This window comes from Rissa tridactyla, chromosome Z (genome assembly GCF_028500815.1).
Source record: "Rissa tridactyla isolate bRisTri1 chromosome Z, bRisTri1.patW.cur.20221130, whole genome shotgun sequence".
Lineage (NCBI taxonomy): Eukaryota > Metazoa > Chordata > Aves > Charadriiformes > Laridae > Rissa > Rissa tridactyla.
Genome location: NC_071497.1, coordinates 27,847,691 through 27,870,239, shown reverse-complemented (window position 1 = coordinate 27,870,239; position 22,549 = coordinate 27,847,691). Strand labels below are relative to the sequence as shown.

At 36.8% G+C, this 22,549-nt stretch overlaps 1 protein-coding gene across 6 annotated transcripts in view; it reads left to right on the top strand.

The window, feature by feature from the left end:
* Positions 1–22,549, top strand: part of PAM (peptidylglycine alpha-amidating monooxygenase) — a 150,038-nt gene that overhangs the window by 90,742 nt on the left and 36,747 nt on the right. For all 6 annotated transcript variants that reach the window (XM_054184989.1, XM_054184988.1, XM_054184987.1 and 3 more), the window contains exons 6-13: positions 4,802–4,887; positions 6,603–6,686; positions 14,662–14,710; positions 15,219–15,286; positions 16,941–17,021; positions 17,137–17,213; positions 17,544–17,647; positions 22,188–22,375. In XM_054184989.1, the coding sequence (XP_054040964.1) occupies positions 4,802–4,887; positions 6,603–6,686; positions 14,662–14,710; positions 15,219–15,286; positions 16,941–17,021; positions 17,137–17,213; positions 17,544–17,647; positions 22,188–22,375 (737 nt within the window). The remainder of the gene's footprint in view (positions 1–4,801; positions 4,888–6,602; positions 6,687–14,661; positions 14,711–15,218; positions 15,287–16,940; positions 17,022–17,136; positions 17,214–17,543; positions 17,648–22,187; positions 22,376–22,549) is intronic.

Sequence of the window (22,549 nt, the reverse complement as noted above, 5' to 3'; positions counted from 1 at the left end):
GTGAAACTATGACAGCACAGAATTTCTATTGATTTCTTTTCCTGGCAGGCAGCTCTTCTGTGTTCTCTTTATTGTATCTTGTATATTAGAATGTACTTTTTGAACAGTTCAATGTGAAAAGTATACCAGCATAAAACTGTTCACACTGTGGGCTTTTAAAACCACTTTACATCTTGAGTGTCCTATGTAAAACTGACTGGATTGTACTTGTAGCTTGTTTTGTTTTCATATGTCTGAACGTAGTTTTATTAGAGCCTTGAAATAATCCGTCCATGATAGAATTATATTGTTATACGTTGATCAGGTGCTTGCGTTGAGATGAAGTCATGAGGTGATGCTTAAGTCACATCTAGCTGATGTTCTGAAGATGTAGGTGAAATGTTTGGTTCCTGAGCTTTCATATGAGAAGATGCGTCAAAAGCTGGAAAGTCATAAAGTTTTCAAAGCTGAATAAGACTCTCAGATCCTAGGTTTGAGACTAGGGTTCAGGTAGTTTGAGCTCCCTGGCTGTATCTTCACTTTTCCTGGAGAAGAAAGGTTGCCCAGCAGAAAACTCACCAGTGGCAGTCTGTGCATTGTGGCAGCTAATACTGCTTATGTTCTTGATTGCTGTACTTAACAGCTGCCTGTCAAATGATGAAACACGTGTATCATCAATATCATACCATACATATCATCAATGGTGCGTTGGTTCTGCAGAGTGACATGTTCACTGCAACATGGTAGAATCTTTACCTGAAGAAATGCTAAAGGGGTGCATAGATGTTTCTCCCTTGAAATACCCAGGCCTTTCCGCAGAAATAAGGTGGGCTTCTAGGGCTCATTTGCTCAGGCTTTGCTCAGTGCACCAAAAAAAAGGCTGTAGCTGCTTCCGTTTCTTGATCATAATTGGCCCTAAAAACAGTTCAGACACTAGGACAAGAAGTTTTGTCTGAGCTGATAAACTGCTGAAATCGAAGTAGCATGCCTGAGCTGATTCATACAAAGTTCAGATTCTCCATAGATAATCAAGAATACACTTGCATGATTTAAAAGAAAATGTTGAATTATTCAGGATTTCAGAGTCTCCTGGCAAGGCAGGTATCATGCTGCGCCAAACCTAACACTGAAATGAGCTCCCATGAATGAGATGATTCATAGACTTGGCCTTTATTTCAAGATCAGGTGGGACAACTACAAATAGTTATCTAGTCTAAACAAATGTATACGTACAGGTCATAGATCACCACCCAGTATTTCCTCCATCAAACTAGCAGCTTCTCTTGGCAGGAGAGCATGGTTCTGGAAGCTGTTGACACCAGTAGTTCAGTAAGGTTGCAAAAGATGTCAGGATTGGTTCAGTGAAATACTTCTATTTCACTGATGAGAGGAGAGTGGGAACGATATAAAGATTTATATTTCTGATTGTAGTTTCTTACCGTTGTCACTGCCCCAGAATGTTATGTACCATTCAAGTCAAGGACTGAAAATGATCATTTTTCTTACTCAGTCACCTCAATGATCTTTTTTTACAAGTTTTGGTTAGAATCTAGGAGTAGAATATAATAGAGAAAGAAGTAAAAAAAGTTCTCTGGTTTCCTAAACAATGCAGATATCCTAAAATCATAGCCAAATACTGGTCTTGCTGACAGAGTGAAATATTTTGTAATCGGTCAAAACCCCAGTGCCATTAAAAATCCCATTTCCTGAGCTTACCCATATTGACGAGGATGCCTTTTGAAAGCCCAGGAGAGTTTGCAAAAAAACAAAGATCTGAGAAGCAGTCAGTAAGCTCTATTTCCACGCCCTCCCCTACCCCTCTTACCCCCAAATTTGGACCACAGTCAAAATTAGTTTTTAGTACAATACTGTATAGTATACAGTTATAGTTCACTTTTAAGGTATTCTGTGCTACTCATTCTGTCCAGAATGTCATGATTTTTCACATGTAAAGAAGCTATGAATTTCAGTGATTAGTTAAATGTTTTTGTTTGTAATTTTATACTTTTTACTAGCTTCCTGCTTTTAAATCTGTCCATCGGTTATCTTAACTCTTCTTTGTAATCACCTCTACATTTGTTTTTTTCTGAAAACAATGTTTCGAGATCAGCATTGATGGCTAAATAAGAGGGCTCACCATTTTTTAAGCATAATGAGAGAGCAATGTGTGCTTTTCTCCCCTGGCGTCTTCCCCCTCCATTGGCCAGTGTCTCAGGAGGAAAGTTTGGAACAGCCTGTGCAGGTTCTTTTACCTAGCTAATGTGGTTCTAAAAAATCATAGAATCATAGAATGGTTCGGGTTAAAAGGGACCTTAAAGATCATCTAGTTCAAACCCCCCTGCCATGGACACCTCCCATTAGACCAGGCTGCTCAAAGCCCCATCCAGCCTGGCCTTGAACACTTGCAGGGATGGGGCATCCACAGCTTCTCTGGGCAACCTGTTCCAGTGCCTCACCACCCTCACAGTAAAGAATTTCTTCCTAACATCTAATCTAAATCTCCCCTCTTTCAGTTTAAAACCATTACCCCTCATCCTATCACTACACTTCGTGATAAAGAGTCCCTCCCCGTCCATCCTGTAGGCCCACTTCACGTACTGGAAGGCTGCTATAAGGTCTCCCCAGAGCCTTCTCTTCTCCAGGCTGAACAATCCCAACTCTCTCAGCCTGTCCTCATCGCAGAGGTGCTCCAGCCCTCTGATCATCTTTTTGGCCCTCCACTGGACCCATTCCAACAGGTCCATGTCCTTCTTCTGGTGAGGACTCCAGAGCTGCATGCAGTACTCCATACTGTGGTACAAGCGAAGACTAGCTGGCCCAGAGTGTGGTGGTGATGAAGATACGGCTGTGCCTGTGGTTTCTGCTGTTGTTCCTCCTAAGCAATATCTTCAACAGATTTCCAAACTCTGCAGCTTAGTACCTGGGTAGATCCCCAAAGTCTTTGGGGTTTTTTAGATTGTAGCAGTTGAAAGCTGTGAAGCTTTTACCTGGAGCTGTATGAACTGTTGGTTGTTAAACATTTCACTTATCCTGAAGTAAGTTTTCCTTGTGCATCAGAGCAGGTTTGAAGGGGGAGATGACCAAACTAGTAGTTGTGAAGGTCTGCAAATACGCGTTATGAGCAAAATTAATGAAAAGGAAGAAGTGGCATTTTCTCTTGGTAGTCTGATGATTATGGCAGTGCTTTCTGCCAGAAGAAAACACAGCAGCTATGTTGCAGTAAGGTTCTCTGGGACCACAGAAACACATAATGTCCCACTGAGGTGGTTTTGCCTCCACGCCAGAAGAACTGGTTGTCCCTGGGAGAGCAGCCTGGAAAGCATAGTCATTTGTTCTGGGAAGTGGCACATAGGTCTCAGGCATCCTCAACAGAAACATTACTGAGCATGCATCAACTGAAAGCCATGGTCTTTTATGCTTTTATACTCTTGCTCACTCTATGTGAGACTCTGTTTTCCCCAGTATTTAAGGTGACTGAAACCCTGCTTTATGTGTACAAACATTTTCCCAGGTCTCATTTTACCAGCAGTAACAAACAGAGAAGGGGCTGTGCCATTTTGGTTTTATTTGAAACCTTGGCATGGGTACCAACCTTCCTTGCATCTGGCTTGCATCAGTTGATGTAGTCTGAACAGTTAGAGGATGAGGCTTTCTGAAAGTCATAGCTGTGTGTGCTGCATCTGTGGAATGACTTCTACACTCTGTGCGCAGTGCTGCAATGCTTTCCTACTGAAGAAGGTACAAATACACTCTGTAAAAAAATCCTTTTGCCTAATAGAGGATCAAGAGGGAGAAGTGGCTTCTACGTGGGTGTTTGGAAATCCCCTCAGCATCCCTCGTTTGTTTATCCCTGTAGTCTGCACCCACAGAGCGCAGTCGGTGCCCTCTTGGATGTGGTCCAGGTACATTGTGCTGTCCATGTGACTGTGTCTGTCTGGCCTTTCACAGATTCGGTGGTGTCTGTGCCCCGAGCTTACCAGTTCTTGCCGATTCGAGGTATCTAGAGCTTAACAGTCTTTGGGAGTCTTTCACACTCCAGCCTTAGTGTCACCTTGCAAGTTGTTAGCTGCAGAGGCTAGGGACAACTCTAGGGCACTCAGATATTGCAAGTTTTTGTGACCTGTTTGTGTTCTGTAACTTGGGAAACACTTCTTTTTTGTTTTTTTTTTTCCTTGGGTGGTTTTGTTTTGTTTTGTGGTGTGTGTGATTTTTCTGTTTATGAAAAACAAGCAAATGTGCAGTGGAATAAAAATTCACTGCACTGTAGTGAGATTGCATTAAGTACAGGGAAGAGCATGACTACCTTCCACCTGCTGGTTCACATACAGCTTCTCATCACCTTTTTTTGTCAATGATTTTAAAATGAATTTCGAATACCAATTTTGACTTAAAGCTTTGAAGTCTTGTGGGGTTTTTTTCTGCTTCTCACACAAGTCATGTCCCTCTGTGTATATGTGGCAGCCATTGTCATTTTGAGGTACTTGAGCGAATAGTGCTAGAAATTTTCATATGGTTCATTCTCGCAAAAGCTTCCTTTATTTTTTTCATCACTGGCTACTAGGCTGGCAGGGAGTATCAGAACTGTCTATGGTTTTGACCCTATTTGCCTAACACTATCTTAAGGCAGAGGGAGGAAAAAAAAAGGAAGATGGAGGATATAATGTATCCAGGAAAGCAGTCTACATTGAAAGAACTGTGTTTAGTCAACGTACATTCAAAAAATGTCTTCATAGATCCTAAAATTAGTGGGCTTTTCTGCCTTTTTCTGATTTCAAAATGAAAAAATTATATTCCCTTTTGTTTTCTTTCCTCGTATTTTTAGGGACTGTGATGAAGGAACATGCAAAGACAAATCGAACATTTTGTATGCTTGGGCAAGAAATGCTCCACCTACCAGGCTACCCAAAGGTATTGTGCCTTTAATGTGAAGTTCTTGTGTACAAGGGCAAGGGAGAGAAGAGGATGTGGAAGTAAGCACCTGGCATATCTGGGAACCTCCTGTAATGTTTTTATTATGTGTAGTTGATGGAAACTGTATAAACATCGACCTCATAAACTATGAATATATTATGCTAGCTAATATACTTGGGCTTTTGTCATCCTGTTTGCTGTAACATTATGGGTTTCAGTAGAGGCAAAAAAAGCTAAGGGAGAGATAACAGTCATAATATAATGCTTTATTTTTATATAGCATTAATCTTGCATTTCCTACTGCATGTTATTGGAAGGGTACTATTTATATATTTTTCAGTAGCACACAAGCTGCGTTAAAATATTTTTGTGTGTCGGGGAAAGCACAAATAAGTTCAATCTAAACATTGAATTTTTTCTGTGTCATAAGTATACTTGACAGTTTTATGTGCTTTTCATTTCTTAATGCTTTGATGTGGTTGAGAAACATGTTTATGTACCCGTTTTCTTGTATGATAGATGACTTTGCTGAATTCAATCAGAGTTTTTTAAGCCACTTGGAATGGTAAGTCTGGAAGACAGGGAGAAGTGGTTCTTTCTAATAACCACTAAGGGTCTTAGAAATATCTACCATCTATATAGCCTCAATCTGAAAATACCTTGAATTCTAAAAATTTTTTCTTTTATCATTTACTGCCTTCTTTCATAACCAGGAGCAGTGCACAGCATCATGAAGAGGTTTATTTTTAATAATCCGTTTACACACTTATCAGCATGAATGTTATTTGATTTGGTTATCAGAATGTCAAGTTAAAAAAAAATGTTGCTTGGAGGATTCTATGGAAACCTGGTATTTGCTTTGCTGTTAAACCCAAGCTAGTAATAATTTTCTTGTCTCTAAGCTGTCCATAAATACAAGGTTTGTGGGGAGGGTTCATAATGATATTACATTTGTGCACAGAGAGGCTGTAGTCCCATTTATAAGCAGGCTTTGCCGTGGGCAGTGTTTAATCTAGTGGGATTCACTGACCGAATAGGAAGAAATTGCTTTCTCTGCTTGTTTTGAGGAGTGTTCCTTGTAGAATTGGTTTAGAGAAATCCCTTTTGGTGATGGTGATATTTTGCAATTTCATTATTTAAAATTATTTCAAATTCTTCCATTTTATTCTCTACCTATGCTTACTTCTGTCAACAAGAAACATATCCATAATTTTCACAACATTTTTTCTGCATACAATATTAATTTACATCTCAAAATATTTTACTCCAGTTCTTATCTTTTCATTCTTAGTGTGTTCTTAGTAAGTCACTGTTCATCAGTTTGTATCATTCACAGGTTATATGAGGAATGAAAGTTCTACTAAATCCTACAAGGATGGCAAAACTTGGTTTTATTTTTTTTATGTAGTTGTATGTATGTATGTATCAAATTATATTCATATTCTTGGATTGTGGCAATTTTCTGCTTAAAGCAGATATCTGTTCATAAATAACTAAGTTATGGTCCTAGCTTCTCAGTCTGTTTGGGAATGTGTCGTGATAGTGGTTTTCCCAGTTTTCAGGACAATGTTTTCTTCACTGGTGTCTCAGTGGAGTTTTCTACCCCTTCACTCTAAGCCATTACAGTGATTTGTATTTCTATATATGGTCAGCAGTGGTGAACCATCTTACATTTTATTGTTTCTGAAAACAATGCATTTTCCTTCTCTTAGGTGTTGGATTCAGAGTTGGAGGAGAAACAGGTGGCAGATTTTTTGTGCTCCAGGTACACTATGGGGATATTAGTGCATTTAGAGGTATGTATTTTGGAAATTTATTCTATATCAGTTATAGCATCAAAAATATTTACATATAGAAAATAATTTTGCTGTTAATGCCGCTCACAAAGGAAAAGAAGGATCAATGGGCATATTTGTAATAAAGTTTGTATATTAACTGGAGTTCTTTATAATTTACTTTATAAATGTTTGAAAGGCGAACAATTTTTTTTTCTTCATAAAATATAGGGCAAACAGCTAACTTTAAGCATAGGGTGAAACTTGTTTTTCCTTGTATAATTCAGTGTTTCCTTTAAGAAAGTTGAAACAAATACCTGTGAACACCCTTACACTGTCACCTTACTTGAATAGCTGGTGAGAAAGATGACATACACTGGCCAGACAATCACAGTATCTGTGTTTGGAAAAAGTTGTAACTAGTGGAGGCAGTGTCTTCTTTTTTTTCTCTTTTTTAAAAAAAAGATGAAACACTAATGTCAAGCATGGCAATATGCTTATTTTTGTGAGTGAGACAGAATCACAGAATGGTTGAGGTTGGAAGGGATCTCTGGAGATCATCTGGACCATCCCCACTTCCTCAAGCAGGGCCACCTACAGCTGGTTTTCCAGGTGGCTTTTGGATATCTCAGAGGATGGAGACTCCACAACCTCTCTGACCAACCTTTGCCAGCGCTCGGTCACCTTCACAGTAAAAAAGTTTTTCCTGGTGTTCAGAGGGAACCTTCTGTGTTTCAGTTTGTGTCCATTTCCTGTGGTCCTGTCGCTGGGCACCACTGAAAAGATCCTGACTCTGTCTTCTCTGCTTCTGTCATTCAGATATTTTTGTACATGGATAAGATCCACCCTGATCCTTCCCTTCTCCAGGCTGAACATTTCCAGCTGTCTCAACCTTTTCTCAGAGGAGAGGTGTTCCAGTCCCTTCATCATCTTTGTGGCCCTTCCTTGGACTTTCTCCAATATGTCTATTTCTCTCTCTTACTGGGAAGCCCAGCACTGGACGCAGCACTTCAGGTGTGGCCTCACGGGTGCTAAGTATAGGGGAGGAATCACCTCCCCTATCTGCTGGCAATACTTTGTCTAACGCAGCCAAGGATGCCATTAGCCTCCTTTGCAGCAAGGGCACATTGCTGGCTCATGTTCCATTTGGTGTCCACAAGGACCTCCAATGCCTTTTCTGCCAACCTGCTTTCCAGCTGGGCAGCCCCCAGCATGTACTGGTGGCTGGGGTTGTTCCTCCCCAGGTGCAGGAGTTTGCGCTTTCTTCCCCTTGTTGAACTTCATGATGTTGCTGTCAGCCCTTTTCTTCAGCCTGTTGAGATCCCTCTGGCCTAGCAGACACTCCTTCCAGTCTGTTTTCATCAGCAAACTGGCAGAGGGTACACTCTGCCCCATCATCTGACTCATTAATGAAGATGTTGAATGGGCCTGGACCCAGTATTGACCCCTGGGGTACACTGCTAGTTACCATCCTCCAGCCAGACTTTGCACCACTGATCACCACTCTCTGGGCCCAGTCATTCAGCGAGTTTTCAATCCACCTCGCTCATCCATACATTATAAGCTCAGATTAATGAAAATTTAGATTTCGTTAATGCACATTGAGATATTGGTGATCTGAGACATTTTGGTACAAGATTAATTAATTATTTTATTTATTTATATTTCATGTTGTACTTTGTTCTTTAAACCTGAAATGCCTTGTTCTGACACCTCTGAGGTGCATGAATTCTCATTTTTACTCTGTGAGTCATGTCCTCTGTGGAGTTTTTGGCTTAGGTCCTCCCCAGCCTTTAAGAACAAAAAAAATGGTGCTCTTCATTCTCTTGGAACTCGTCTGTGATACATTACTGCATAGGATTTAAACAAGAATGTGAAGATCCTCATGGGCTAAGTGATAATCAAAATGTTGGACTTGAAAGAAGAAAGGGGAAGCAAACTGAATAATAGCAAAAAATTAAGGGAAGAATATGCATTACACCAACAGTTGGAGCTATGCCTTTGAGTCCTTCTGTGGCCCCATGGTAAATGATCTACAGGATCTACTCAGTTTTGAACAGAGAAGTTGCCTTGTAGCTGGCAGCTTCCCAGTGCCATGCAGCCTCTCTTGTGTACACCTCTGGCAAGATTTGGGCAGTACTTCTCTAGAATTTTCAGCAGCACTGTCTGAAGCTGAAGGTACGGTTTCTACCATGACATGAAGGTATAATGTGGCATAATGGCAATAACAGTAACTGAGGAGGAAGAGGAGGAAGGAATAAGCTGAGTGGTTTAAATGGAGCACATATGCAAATATGCACAACTGAAGGGGAAAAACTTGACTTCCGTGAGACAATTCAGATGGACCCATGCAGCCCATGACGTTCATTGCCTGCTAAAATCACGAATAATTAAAGTTACAAACCTCTAAAGAGAGTGTGTTAGTTGAGAGCCTGGTCTTCATTATTGCTTGGGGACAGTGAGAGTTCCCATTGTTCATTTTCACTCTTAAGTATAATTTATGCATATGTAGTTATTAAAAAAAATAAACAAATGAGATCAGTAACCTTCCTTGCACATTTGTTGGGGATGTATTCAGAAACTTTTATTAGTAACTTAACTAATAAAGTAGTCAAAGCTTTTACACAAAAAATCCACTTGCCCACTTAGAAAAAATATAGTGAAATAAGTTAGCACCTGAAATTAAAACTTAATTTTACACCAACAACTCCCCTGCAGCAGACTTCCTTATTTTTTGCCCAGAATGCCTGTACAGAACTTAGAATAATCAATGTCATAGATATAAGCCTGCAAAATTATGAAAGTTTAAGAACTGTGAACGTAGGACTATAATTTAAAAGATGATACTAGTGTCACATACTGTTTCAACAGTTAAAGAGTATGACAGAATGCCCTCTATTTTATTTCAGTGCCTTTTACTTGGTAGTCTGATATCTTTATTTTTAAGTGAGAAATAGTTTACCTTTTCTGACACTTCTGTGAGAAAAAAATGTTTTTGATGTAGTCTGCCTGTGAAAATTACAATAGAGAAAAATATAATTTAAATCTCCTGATGATTTAAATGTTCTAAACATTTGATTGTGGTGTTCAAGGATACATAGTGCATAACCTTCGACTAGTTTTACAGACATTTTTACACGTCAGGAATGACCTAAAGGGAGCTTTTTTGTATGAATGAGGTGTCTGTTGATAAGTCTGTGGCTTGTCAAAGTATAAGAATACAGTCATTACAGTATGTATGTAGTTTTGCATGCCAGTGCTGCAATTCAGAACAGAGGACAAATGATGAAATGTATTCAGTTAACTTGTTATACTTTCAGTAGCACATCAAAGATTCAGAAGCACTGTTCAGAGTTTAATTTTCTGACTTAATGCAAATATAAAATATTTGGCTTGAGGTAGTAATTATTTATATATTAGCACTCAATTCTACTTGCTATCAATCTGGGGAGAAAAAATGTCATAGTTAAAATTTATCGACTCTCATTTTCAACTCTTTGTAAAAAGGATATTTCTTCATTTCATTAACCAGCTATTAAACTAATTCTACTTTCCCTCACTACTTAGCTATAATCCAGAGCTAAGTATTCAGATTTAGATGTGCACTTCATCCTCAGATATCAAAATAAAGGTTATTGTATCTTGTGTAAAACACACATAATTTTAAAATAAGCTGGAAAACCAAAAATAAATTCTACCAAAAAATAGGGGTTATGTGCAAAGAGCCATTTTAGAAAAATAGTAATTGCTCTACTTGATTTTCTTCCCTTTTTATATTGCAAAAGGAAAAATTATTTTGTTTTGGAGTTACGGTTGATAGTAGATACAGTTATGTAACAAGTAAAAAGTTGTCAGAAATTTGTCTTATTTTTTTATATATTACAGATTCAAATAAAAGTAAATCTAGCCATCTTTAGATCTATAAAGGCACCCAGCCAACTTTTAGTTTGGGCTGTAGGGATATGCAATGCATTTGTAATACTGTTCTTGATTTATTCTTTTGTATAAGTGCCTTCAGATCTGATTTTTAAAAATTCAGGGTTTTTTTCCAATCCCTAAAATTTCTTTTTTTCCTGCTCTCCCCGTAACAAAGGGTGATGTTGTTTCTAACCTTCTATAATATTATCGTAGTACTTTTCAGCACATATGAGAATACAGACACTATCCTCAAGAACCAAAATAATTAAAAGTTATAAATAATAATCTCTTTTAACTTGTTCTGTGTGAAAGGTAGTCACATTCTGTAGACTATATAGACACATATAGAAAAATACACATTTTCTATATGTGTAACTGTTCCATTGTTTGAAGCAATTAATAATTTTTGTCAGCATGCTTCTAGCAAACTTTTGGGGAGTTCTTTATTTTTTGCTCAACTGTCTTCTTTCTCATTCCCTTTCTTGTTCCCTCTCTTTTCTTCCACAAAGCATGCATAATATTTGCGTTCACAGCTCCTTCTCCTAACCCCCGCTCTTCGCTGGGAATAGATTTATTTCTTCCGGCTGTCATTTCCTAGAAGAATTGTGTTACCCTCATTACATGTAATATCACAGATGTACCTGCTTTTGTGGGGGGAGTCTGGGGTTCTTAGTGGTTTTGGGTTTTTTTGCTTGGGGAGAGTAATTAATTTTGGCCACCAAACTGGTAGATGTCTTAAAAATAATTATTTTCTTCATAAACATGTGGATTGTAAACTATCATTTGAGTTCTGCTCTTATTTGAACACTGAATTCAGTGTGATTCTCTTTCATAACCAGAATGCTTAACACTGGTGTCTTGAATAAAATAATTTTGCGTGTTTCCAGAAATTCATGTCTATTATATACTATGATATCCTTTCAGCAAATCAGTCACGTGTCATTTACCAAGGTATTTATTTGTTAAAAAATTTATACCAAACCAGGATCAATAATTGTTTGTCTCTCTTCTATTTGGAAAGTAAGTTGTGAAAATGGCACACTGGGGAGTCTGTGCTTGCATTTTGTTTTTCACAAACTGAATACAGGTACTGTTTCATTGTACAGGTTAGTAGACTTCTCAAAAGGATTTTTCCAAATTCAGTATGGAAGAGTGAACAGATCAGCAAGAGCAAGCACCTTGACTCTCATGAAAAAAATGAATTCAGCTAGTGTTCTTTTATGTATCAAATATTAGGTATCAATATTGAATGCAACATACTGAATTAGTCTCTCTCTTTACTAAGACTCCAGGTTTATTTTTGTGCTGCATGTCTTTGTCTTTTTAAATAAAACTCGTACAAAGGTACTTCCCAGTGGGCACTAGCTTTGGAATTGCCTTGCTCAGAGGTTGTGCTCCAGCTTTGAGGCTACTTCTTATCTTTAATGAGGCAAAGCCAATTCTGAGACCATATGTGGAGATTCTGGTACAAATCAAAGGACTGGCTTTGAAATAACAAGGGGTTCAGAGCTTCATAAAAAGCACCACTCTGTTACAGTGAAAACTTTTAAGTATTCTAGTAGCCATGTGCGAGTGCTATGCTGTTCCTATTAAATATTAGAAATAGAGCAATGAAGAAGATGAATAAGTAGTTTGAACAGTGTACTCTATAATTTATAATCCATATACCCAGAGTGCAAAGAAAGTAAGTTCTAAAGAGTGTTTATTTTTCTGAGTAAAAAAGCACAGTATATATAACTTGAACTTTTTCAAAAACCTTTTCTAAATTTCTTTCTAAAACAATTTACTTTCTCTTTCTCTTGAATGTTTTACCGTTCCCGTACTTTTGTCCTAATAGCTTAGTCTTTGTGGTGTTTTTAGATTCAAGACTTGGCCATTTGGAAGCAACAGTTGTTATCTGTGATTGAAAACTAGTGCTTATTCTGGAATGGCATAACTTCAGTTTTTCTTTCCATCTTTAGCAAGTGCTGACCATGTCTAGACTTTGTCATTTTTCCCTTACCTGCTCCAACTTTGTCTTTTATTTGATCCTGTCCCCTCTCTCTTCTTCAGCCTTTTCTCCTCTTTCTTTGCCTCATTCTCTGCCACCCCCTGTAAATGACTTACCATGTGTTGAATGTACTTATGGAAAGATTTTCCTATTTTTTATTCATTTTTAAGAAGTAACTTAAAAAAAAGTGGAAGATTGTAGTTTGAATGTATTTTAAATGCTGTACTTTTAATTTGAGAATTTTTATCTTAATTTTTAGATTAATTATTCAGTATTTACTGTTTTTCTCTACAAATAGGCATGTTTGCATAAAAATGTATGTTGAAAATATGAAAAAAAATATGAAAATCTCTGCTTTCTGCAATATATTGTTTATTTGGCTGTTTTGTAGAACAGAAAATGTGGGTGATACAGCAGCAATAACTGGCTGACTGTTGGAAGTTTTTGTGGTTTTGTGCATATGTGCGTAGTCTTAAAATACTTCTACAGTAATTGCCAGTGAACTTTGCCAGTAGTCTACCAAAGCCATATTCAATTCTTTATACAGAAGATAGGTGCCAAACTCTCTGTGTTTGAGGCAATATTACATGTGGCTTGACACAGACAGTGAGAAATTTCATCTGCGTTGAATGGGTATGCTTTTTTTTCTGGATTACCAGTTGAATTTCAGCTGCTTTCCTTCTGATTCGTCACACTTGGTTTCAAGAAGTCTCATCAGACATGCTTTCCAAACATGCAGTGCAATTGCGGTAGTGGGTAGTCTTGATGAAATGGCTACTGTTCTAAATTTTCTTTTGTGTATACAGTGAAGACTTTCATTTTTTGTTGTTATTTGTAAAGGTACAGCTGTGATTTACTGATTCAGATTTTTAAATACAGAGGTGTTTATTGGGACACACAGAGCTGGAGAAATTAAGAATTCTCAGATGCCATGATGACGAGCATTATGAGAACCTGGTGAAATTGGGTTAGCAACTTTGTCACTTGCATAACATTTGTACTAATTTACACATTTTGTAAAAATAGTGACTATCTACTTTGTGAACATATTGAAAGTAAAGTTCCAGTATCAATGGTGGTAAAACCCAAACTGAATATTATCCCTTAATAATGAAATCTGGTGTGACTAAAATAGCTGATGTTCGAAAAACTAGACTGATATTTTTTAATCTGTAATGTCTCCCTGTTTTGTCCCTCTTGTTATCCTTTCTTCTGTGCAAATGCACTGCTTTTTTCTGTTTGGAACCTATCTACTGATGGGAGGAAAATCTCTCACAAAATACCACTTGTCAGCAGATCCATATCTACTCTGTTCTTTTTCTTACCTGAAGCATATACTGTTAGAGGGTATTTTTTCAGCATTTTCTGTTTACTTGCTTCGGACTTAGATCCATCTTCTAACTACAGCTATTTTTGGTATAAACATAAGAAAAGGAAACTTTATTGAAAAAAATTAAGACTGAACTTGCAGATCACCAACTAAAATTGAGTAACTATGAAGACAATGGTATCTTTAGAATAAAATGTCAAACATATTATAAAATGCTGATACAGTACATTAACAAATGAATTTACTATTTTTATTATCCCACTAGGATATCCAGTGTTAAACAGAACCACTATCTGTATTGGTAGCTCAAGTTCAGCTGTTGACTTTATTACTTTTTGCTGCTTCATTATTATGTCTAAAATCATTGCTTTTCCACAATTTTTTCTAATTTTTGTCAAAATACACATTTGTTTGAAGCAAACCAACTTTTTTTGCTATTGTAAAAATGGCACTGTTTCATGTCCCAGATGCTAGTTCATAAAGATCCGCGATTTCTAGTGCCAAAAAAGGCAGTTAGTTTTTCCATCCACCACAGTTTTGCTCTGTATTAGGGTTTTACTACGATGCAGCACTTGGATGTTCAGGTTTGTGCAAAGCTGAGTAACGTTTCCGCAGTATGAAAGTTTTCCTGCAAACAGTAAGATTAAAACTTATTTTCTCTTCTGGTGCTTTTTATACAGCAAAAGAATGTTATTAAGGTGGAATAATTTGATGTGGGTTCGGCTGCTAATGATTAAACTGTTTTGTGATTTATACAGATAAACACAAGGACTGCTCTGGTGTGACTTTACATCTAACCCATCAAAAGTAAGTATCTTTAAACATACTTCCCTATTATGATGTTTTTTCATCAGAAAACAGAAGGTATGGTAACCCCTCCTTTAGATTCCTTTGAAAACATGTGAAATAAAAATAATACATACTTCACAATATTAAGAATTTTGAAGCCATGTGTCATCTGTTGGCAAAAATTTTCATTACTGCTAAGAACCTTGATGAAACGCTGCCATCAGTACTGAGTTAATCCATTTTAAGACCTTCATATTTAGAAATCTGAGACAAGGACAGTAATTATGTAGGCGATCGTTTTGTCCTATTTCACGTGCTTTGTAGAAGATGCTTTAAAACTTGTAGCTCAGTATGGAAAAAAGGAGGAAAAGGGAAGTGCTGTGAACGGCTGCTTTCTCAGGAGACCAGCTTCAGATGTAATCCAACGTTTAGAAATCAGTGGTGTTAAATGGTATTGCATATTGTGTCAGTTGCAGTGAGGTTTTACAAAGGACTTGTTTAGCAGAGCTTGGCTTTTGAATTGCAGGCAGCCTTTGATTGCTGGAATGTATCTTATGATGTCTGTGAACACTGTCATACCACCAGGCGAGAAAGGTGAGTCATAATTCTACAAAGTGATTATATAATTTCGGCATCTGATTTAGTTTTACTGCTTATTGCAGAAGAAAATTTAGCAGAGACTTGCCGTGTTGCAGATGGACAAATTAATTGCTTAATTAAACATATGATGAAAAAAAAAATAATTATAATTTTAAAATTGTATCATATCTCCTGCTGACCATGTCAGCAAAGGCTGTGGAAAACGATGTTCAAAACGATAGTGATCTGTGCAATACTGAAGTATCTAGGATTCTTAAGAGCATGTCTTTGATTTATTTTCATCATAGTATTTTACAAAAAAAGGCCTATCTGTTTTCTTATTTCCCCTCTCTTGCTCAAAAAACATAAAATTTTTTGGACTTTTCTTCATCTGCATTTGTCATTCACACTATTCGTGATTTACTAAGAGTTCAGTTTTAACAAATGAATTTTTACCAGTAAGGAGCTGCTTTATTCCTATGTTCAGAGTTGGTTAAAAGGTCAAAATGCTGAAAAAACATTGTAAAGTTTCTAAAAACAGTTTCTATTACGAATCCTACTTAGTGGATTTTATCTGAAACTCAGCTTGGATACTGCCAATAGCACTTCTTCAAGTGCTAGCATGGAATGTTCTGTTTTAAGAAAGTTGAATGCTGACTTTGCATTTTCCTGTGCTATATCAGAATTTAAATTAGATATCCAAGAACATCATTTGTCCCATTTGCAATTAGCTGCCTAAATAGGATGAGGTGGTCAAATGCTCAGGTGACTCCAACTGTTCAGTGAATTCAGCAACCTGAAATCTTTTTTAATTAAAATTGAAACTTAACATATTTTGCTCTTCAATATGAAGACATATCAAACGAACACACATACCCTGCCAAAATATTTGATCAATGCAGAAATTTACTTTTTCAGCTGGAGGGGTGAGGGAAAGGGGAATAGAAAAATTTCTGTGCCTGTTGATAACTGCCTTCTCATGTTCAATCAAATTTGCAGTTCTTAAGTAAACCATGAAGTTTGTTATAACAGGAAAAATGCAGCAAGTCCCGAGATACCTCTGAGAGAGGCATTGGCAGAGGAATTTCTCTGTGGGCTCTTCCTTAGCTATTGTTACTGCACCTAACACAAGTACTAGCCTGCAGACGTTGTCTGTACAGCACCTCTCTGCCAAAGTCTGCGTCTAACCCTAAATCTTCAAGACTAGTCCTAAAACTATAAGATCTTAAAATCAAGCCTTCATTATAAATTGTATCGGTTTAGAATTGTATCAGCTTATTTTAATTTTCTTCTAAGTAGACTATTTACCATAGCTATGTTTAAGTGATGCTCAATATAGTCTGTAATCAAATATATTAGTTTACTTAGTTAAGTAACAGTAGCATACACTGGAAAAATAATACTGAGTTTCATCCGCATTTTGTATGTACATCATCACAGAAAGTAGTTTTCAAGTGACTTTTACTATATTTTATTAGTTTTTCTTTGCAGTTGTCTTGAGATAGACTCTGCAGAAATATAGGATATTATCCAGTATCTTTTGAAATTGTCCGTTGTAGGTGTAGGTATACCCTTTGTAAATCACACTGAGTGAAGTGCGGTAGTGTAACTTTTCTCTGTTTGATAAATAATGGGTTTTTCTTTGTTTATTGCGGTCATATTTTAACAGCGGTTGATGCAGACATTGCCTGCCATTACAAAAGGTTTCCAATGCACCTGTTTGCCTACAGGGTTCATACACACAGACTAGGTAAGAGTTTTATTGCAACATAGGAATATCAAATACTTAACAGAAAAATGTTGACGCTACAACATATTTTTTTAGAAGTATGTCTCATGTACATATACATATTGGTATGTTATAGGTAAAGTAGTGAGTGGATACAGAGTGAGGAACGGTCAATGGACACTGATTGGTAGACAGAGTCCACAACTACCACAGGTTGGTTGGGTTTTTAATTCTTGCTGTGAGTTTTAATTATCGTTATTTAAAATTGAGAAGCTGAATTTGCATTCATGTACCCGCAGATTTACGTCATAGTGTTCCCACTGGTACATGTTGTTGTGCCACTGGAAGTGAATACTGCCAAGTATTATTATGATTACATTGTAATGTAATACTGCCAAGTATTACCATGATTACATTATGATGCAAAAACTGTCCTGAAATTACTTTTCAGATGTGTAGCGCTGTCATTCTCGTGTGTGTGTATATTGACATAAATAATACGAGAAGCTTTCACTGATTATGGTGAATCATCCTCTCTTTCAGGCATTTTATCCAGTAGAACATCCTGTAGATGTTAGCTATGATGACATCCTGGCAGCTAGATGTGTGTTCAGTGGTGAAGGCAGAACTACAGAGACACATATAGGGTAAATTTTCTCTATTTGCTCCATTTTCTAACCATTTTTTTCCCAAGATATTGGTTATGTGTAGAAATGTATTTGTTTCATGTCTTTTTCCAAGATAATTCTAACAAACTTAAATTCTGACACAGTGTGCTGTTTTACTGTCTTGTCTGCTAAAGATTTAACTCTGTACAATGTTCATTGCCTTTATTTATGTGAATAATCACTTTGCTGAAGTGTTCAGAACATCTCTCAGGTGCAGCTATGCTGCCAGACACCTCAGATATTACTCTGTTCTGCACTTAGAGAAGGATTCAGAATACCAATTCTAAAAAATGTGTTTTTTAATAAGTTGAAGTTATTGACTGTTTAAAACAAAATAACAAAGCTTCACAATTTCTCTTCATTATTTCAGAAAGAAAATGTATGGAAGCTTGTAAAATTCTGATAAATTTTGACACATCGTAAAATCTAACCTTCAATTCAAAATAATATACCAGTTACCTTTTTTTCAATATAAAAATATAGAGGCTTTTATGAAAAACAGTAAAAACATAAATGACTTATAATGATAAATAGGGAAATCTGGACTGTGTTTGTCTGTGATGCTATTCAGCTGAAGATGGCAGACAGAGCTCTATAAGATCAAGTGGACAACATACAACTGAAAAAATAGACGCGATATTAATATTCTTCTAACTGACTCCCGTTCTTTGAGCCGTAATTTGCTCCATATGTAGGATACGAAGATACCCTGCAGAAATCTCTCCATTCTGGAAGTACGTGCTGAAGCACCGTAAGGTACCACCTTTTTAGTGCACTGAATACCCCAAGATTGCATCTCAGTAGAGGGTTAAGGATTCAATGCAAATTTCTCACCTTTCAGTGAGTAGTTAAAATACTGATGAGTAGCAGACTGAAGTAAAATGAATTCTTTGAGAAGAGGTTTTTACAAAGGTTTTTACACCAGCAAACATATATCTAAAACCTTAATTTAACCGTAGACCTTTTTTAGCAAGTTCTAAAAGTTTCTGTCACATTTCTGTAACATTCCCTGAAGTAGTTCCTGTTTGTTGAATAATCCTTACAGTTTAAGAAACAGTCCTAGGACAATTATGGTCTTTTCTTTCAATGTACTAATATGCTTTCAATGAGGAAGTAATCAGAACAGAAATTAAAGAAGCAGACCTTTACATTTTTATTACACAATTTCTACCTATGAATTTTGAGAAACAACACATAAGCATTTTAAGCAAACATTTAAACTATTACACAAAAACTGATGCATAATATGGAAGTATTCATGGTTGGAAAATAATTATCACCATAATATGAAATGAATGGATGAAGAGGAATGCATTCACAACAATGCTGGGTATATGGAAAGATAAACAGCTAAAATAAATTAAGTGAAAGCTGTTTAAATCTTGGAAAATGTTGCCCTGATGTTGCAGTTGTCTTGCTCCCATTCAGAATGACTTGTCAGTTCAAAAGAAATATTAAAAGAACCTTTGAGTTCCAAATATAAACACTGAAAAAATGGGAAATGCAAATGTGAAAGGAAAGCTGTGAAATAATATGTATCTGAAAAGGATCAGATCAAGTCTGCATGTTCACTTTCACAGCTTCTCTGTTTAGTTTTCTGCTGGTGTTTTTGTTTTTTCTTAAACTGGCTGAAAAAAAATCTTAAATCCCGTATGTGATTTATCTTTGATATACATAGAAGGCAGGGCTAAAACAAACTCAGAGTTCACTTTGTCTATTTGCCTTTCCAAAGCTGAGCAGTTAGAGCTTAATAATTCATAATATATGCTAACTAGTTAAAACATGACATATTCTCAATGTTTTACTTTCCTAACTGTGGAATAATTTCTGTGATAGTCAGCTAGTCCCTTTCATATGAATGAAGTGTCATTTTTGACCAAAGCTATTACTTAGTATCTAACTTGGGGAGGGAGGGTAGATGTTCTTGTTTTGATTTTATACCTTCCTTATTGTCCTGGTTTTTTTTTCTTTACCCATTTGGTCTGAGATTTTTGCATGTTTTTCTTTAGTTTCACTGACTGCTTTCCATTATCTTACATTATCTCATGACCCCCATAGTTCACACTAACCTTTTTCATCCCGCTTCCTCTCCCAGTCTGAGAAATTAAATTAGGTATTGAGGCATTAAACACATTAAATGTGTAGAGTTTGGCAAAGGTTCAGAATTGAAACCTGATTTTGCGTGTGCAATTGACTACATACAAGATCAGGGTAATTACATGAGCACAGGCTTAATGTCTCTGGTGTAAAAAGGTGAGGCAGGAGTCATTTCTTCAAAAGTTTCATAAATTGCCCATTTCAGTTAGCTGGATTTCTCCTCAAGCTCAGACTTTTGCAAATTAACGGTTGAATTATCCTTTGCCAAATAAGAAGGACATCAACTATTCCTAATTTATAAAGCAGGATTTCTTCTAGTTCTTGCTACAGACCAGTAAGTACTCCATGCAAGCAGCCACTGCAATTTTTTATAAGAGATAACTTAATGATATTTCAGAGTAAACATTAGAGTTGATATAGTGTCTAGTATATAGCTTCCCAGTCTAAGAGCTGTTGGAGAACTGGAGCCCGTTCAGTGTAAAGATCATATCTTTGTAAAGGAATGTGCTATTGGCCGTGGTGGCTGCTTGCTTTTCCGGTTGCGATGTAATGTATTGCTTAAGACTCTTAACAGACGGAAGTAGTGCAACCTGTATCTTTCCCTTTCAAGATACGTTTAACAGGTGTTGTACCATTCCAGAAAAGGTTTATGTGCCTGTAGCCAAACATTCCTGTTCAGTATTTAAGAATTCTTTAACTGCATTATCTTGCTTTTCGATGTGAAATCCTCTGTTTCATTTTTCTTCACTGTGTACTGTTAATATACCAAGATCTGGACACGGTTCTAAGTATCTGTGGCAGTGGTGTGAAGCTGATTAATAGCAATTACTTTTTTTTATTCTTTTTAACTTGTTCATCAGGATTTCTGCTCATTAAACTAGTTCACAAAACAGGGTTTCTCAGGAGTTCAAATATCTAATGGTAAGATTCTGGGTTTTCAGTGCATTTACTGTAACTGCTGTTGACAGAGTATTTTTCTTTTTTTCTTTTTTTTTTTTCCTCTTTAAACTGTAAATATTTAAAATGCCATCTTTGAACTGTTTAGACACAGTAACGTGTCAGGTGAACCAGGGTTCATGTGGGTTCCACATCCCCTTTTTCTACTGTAGTTTTAAAGAGGAGGCAATTATAGTGACAAATACCGGGAGTCCAGCAGTGAAGTTAATGCTTTCTAAAAGCTTAAGCAGAGCTTGCCAAGTCAGAGTCTGATTTTTGTGGTCTCCAAGGGATGCTAAATTTTCAATGCATGGAAAAATACCAATTCCCCTTTTGAAACAGTCTCTTCTCCCATGTTCCCCCTGTCTCCCCTCCGGCTGGTGTCATTATTGTTGCTATGGTGAATAAATGAATGCTGCAGGATGCTGCTGGAAAAGTCAGCACTGACGTCTTTTGCAAAGCCACCCCCATATCTTTTTTTATGAGTGTGGACTCACTGGTTAATTGTGAAAGCTAATTTAAAAATATTAATGTAAAACCCTTTATTTTGTGAACCTTTCTTTATAAGTCTTAGCCTATTCCAATGCCAGGATTGTAGCTGTAAATAAAAGATATCAACCTATATGGCAGAGGAAAAAAACAGAAACAGATCACAGTTGCAAAGAGGCCCTGTATTGTCTGCTTCACAAAGTGAAATTTTTCAGAAAAGATTCTTTCTCGTACCAGCTGTTTTTTCTATTGAAGACAGGATTACGTAGCGGTACAGAAGAGCCTCTTCTGTTTCACGTACATGCACAGCATTTATCAAAGAACTGAATTTTGCTAGTATTTAATCATTTTTTTTGCACTCGTGTTTTCCTTACAGAAGCTTGTGATCAAGTTATTCTCAAGATGGCAGCGTTATCGTCTCTTTAAGAGATATTTATGGTGTCTTAATATGTACTGAAATTAAGTTTTGCTGCAGTAGAACCAGTGTGATTGGCCAATAAATGGATGCACTTGAACATGGGGGGGAAAAAAACTGTCATAAAAGATAGCTGCTGAAATGAAACGTAGACGTTATTTGCAATGATTTTAAATTAGGTTTGCCCCAGATTGACAGAAAAGTGTATGAATGGGGACATAATGAATGATACAGTTCTGCTGCATTTCATCAGAACATGTGCGTAGTTGATGACACACTGGGGACGATGAGGAGTATACTGGGGAAAAGAGAAGGAAGTGCAGTTTAAATAGTTGGTGCAAGAATCAAAACCAAATTCTTAGGAATCTCTGAGATACCCAGGGAGTTCATGCAAACTGGTATTCTCCAGTATGAACTGAAAGAAACTTTTGATATTCACTGCAATTAAGCTATTAAAGTGTGGGACTTCTAAACATTTCATTGCAACTTTTTAATATTCTGTTAAACAAGTTAGATGAATTAAATAATATCTGTATTCAGCTCATTTTTTCCTAGTTGATGCATCTTTTTTGTGTTCTGTAGGGGAACAGCCAATGATGAAATGTGTAATTTTTACATTATGTACTACATGGAAGCCAAGCATGCTGTCTCATATATGACCTGCACACAGAATGCAAACCCTGAGATGTTCAGAAATATACCACAGGAGGCAAATATTCCTATTCCAGTCAATTCTGATATGCTAAAGATGACCCACGGGCATCATGAAGGTGAAAAAAACTTGTAATCCGTTTTACTCAAGTCTTTTTATGGTCACTGATGTGTTTGTCTGTGTTGGTTTGATATGCTAAATTTTCATAAAAAGGAAATGCAATTCTGAGTAAAATGAAAATTGCTAATTATCGACCATCACGGGATTCTGCTCTTGTTTTTGATGCGATTGC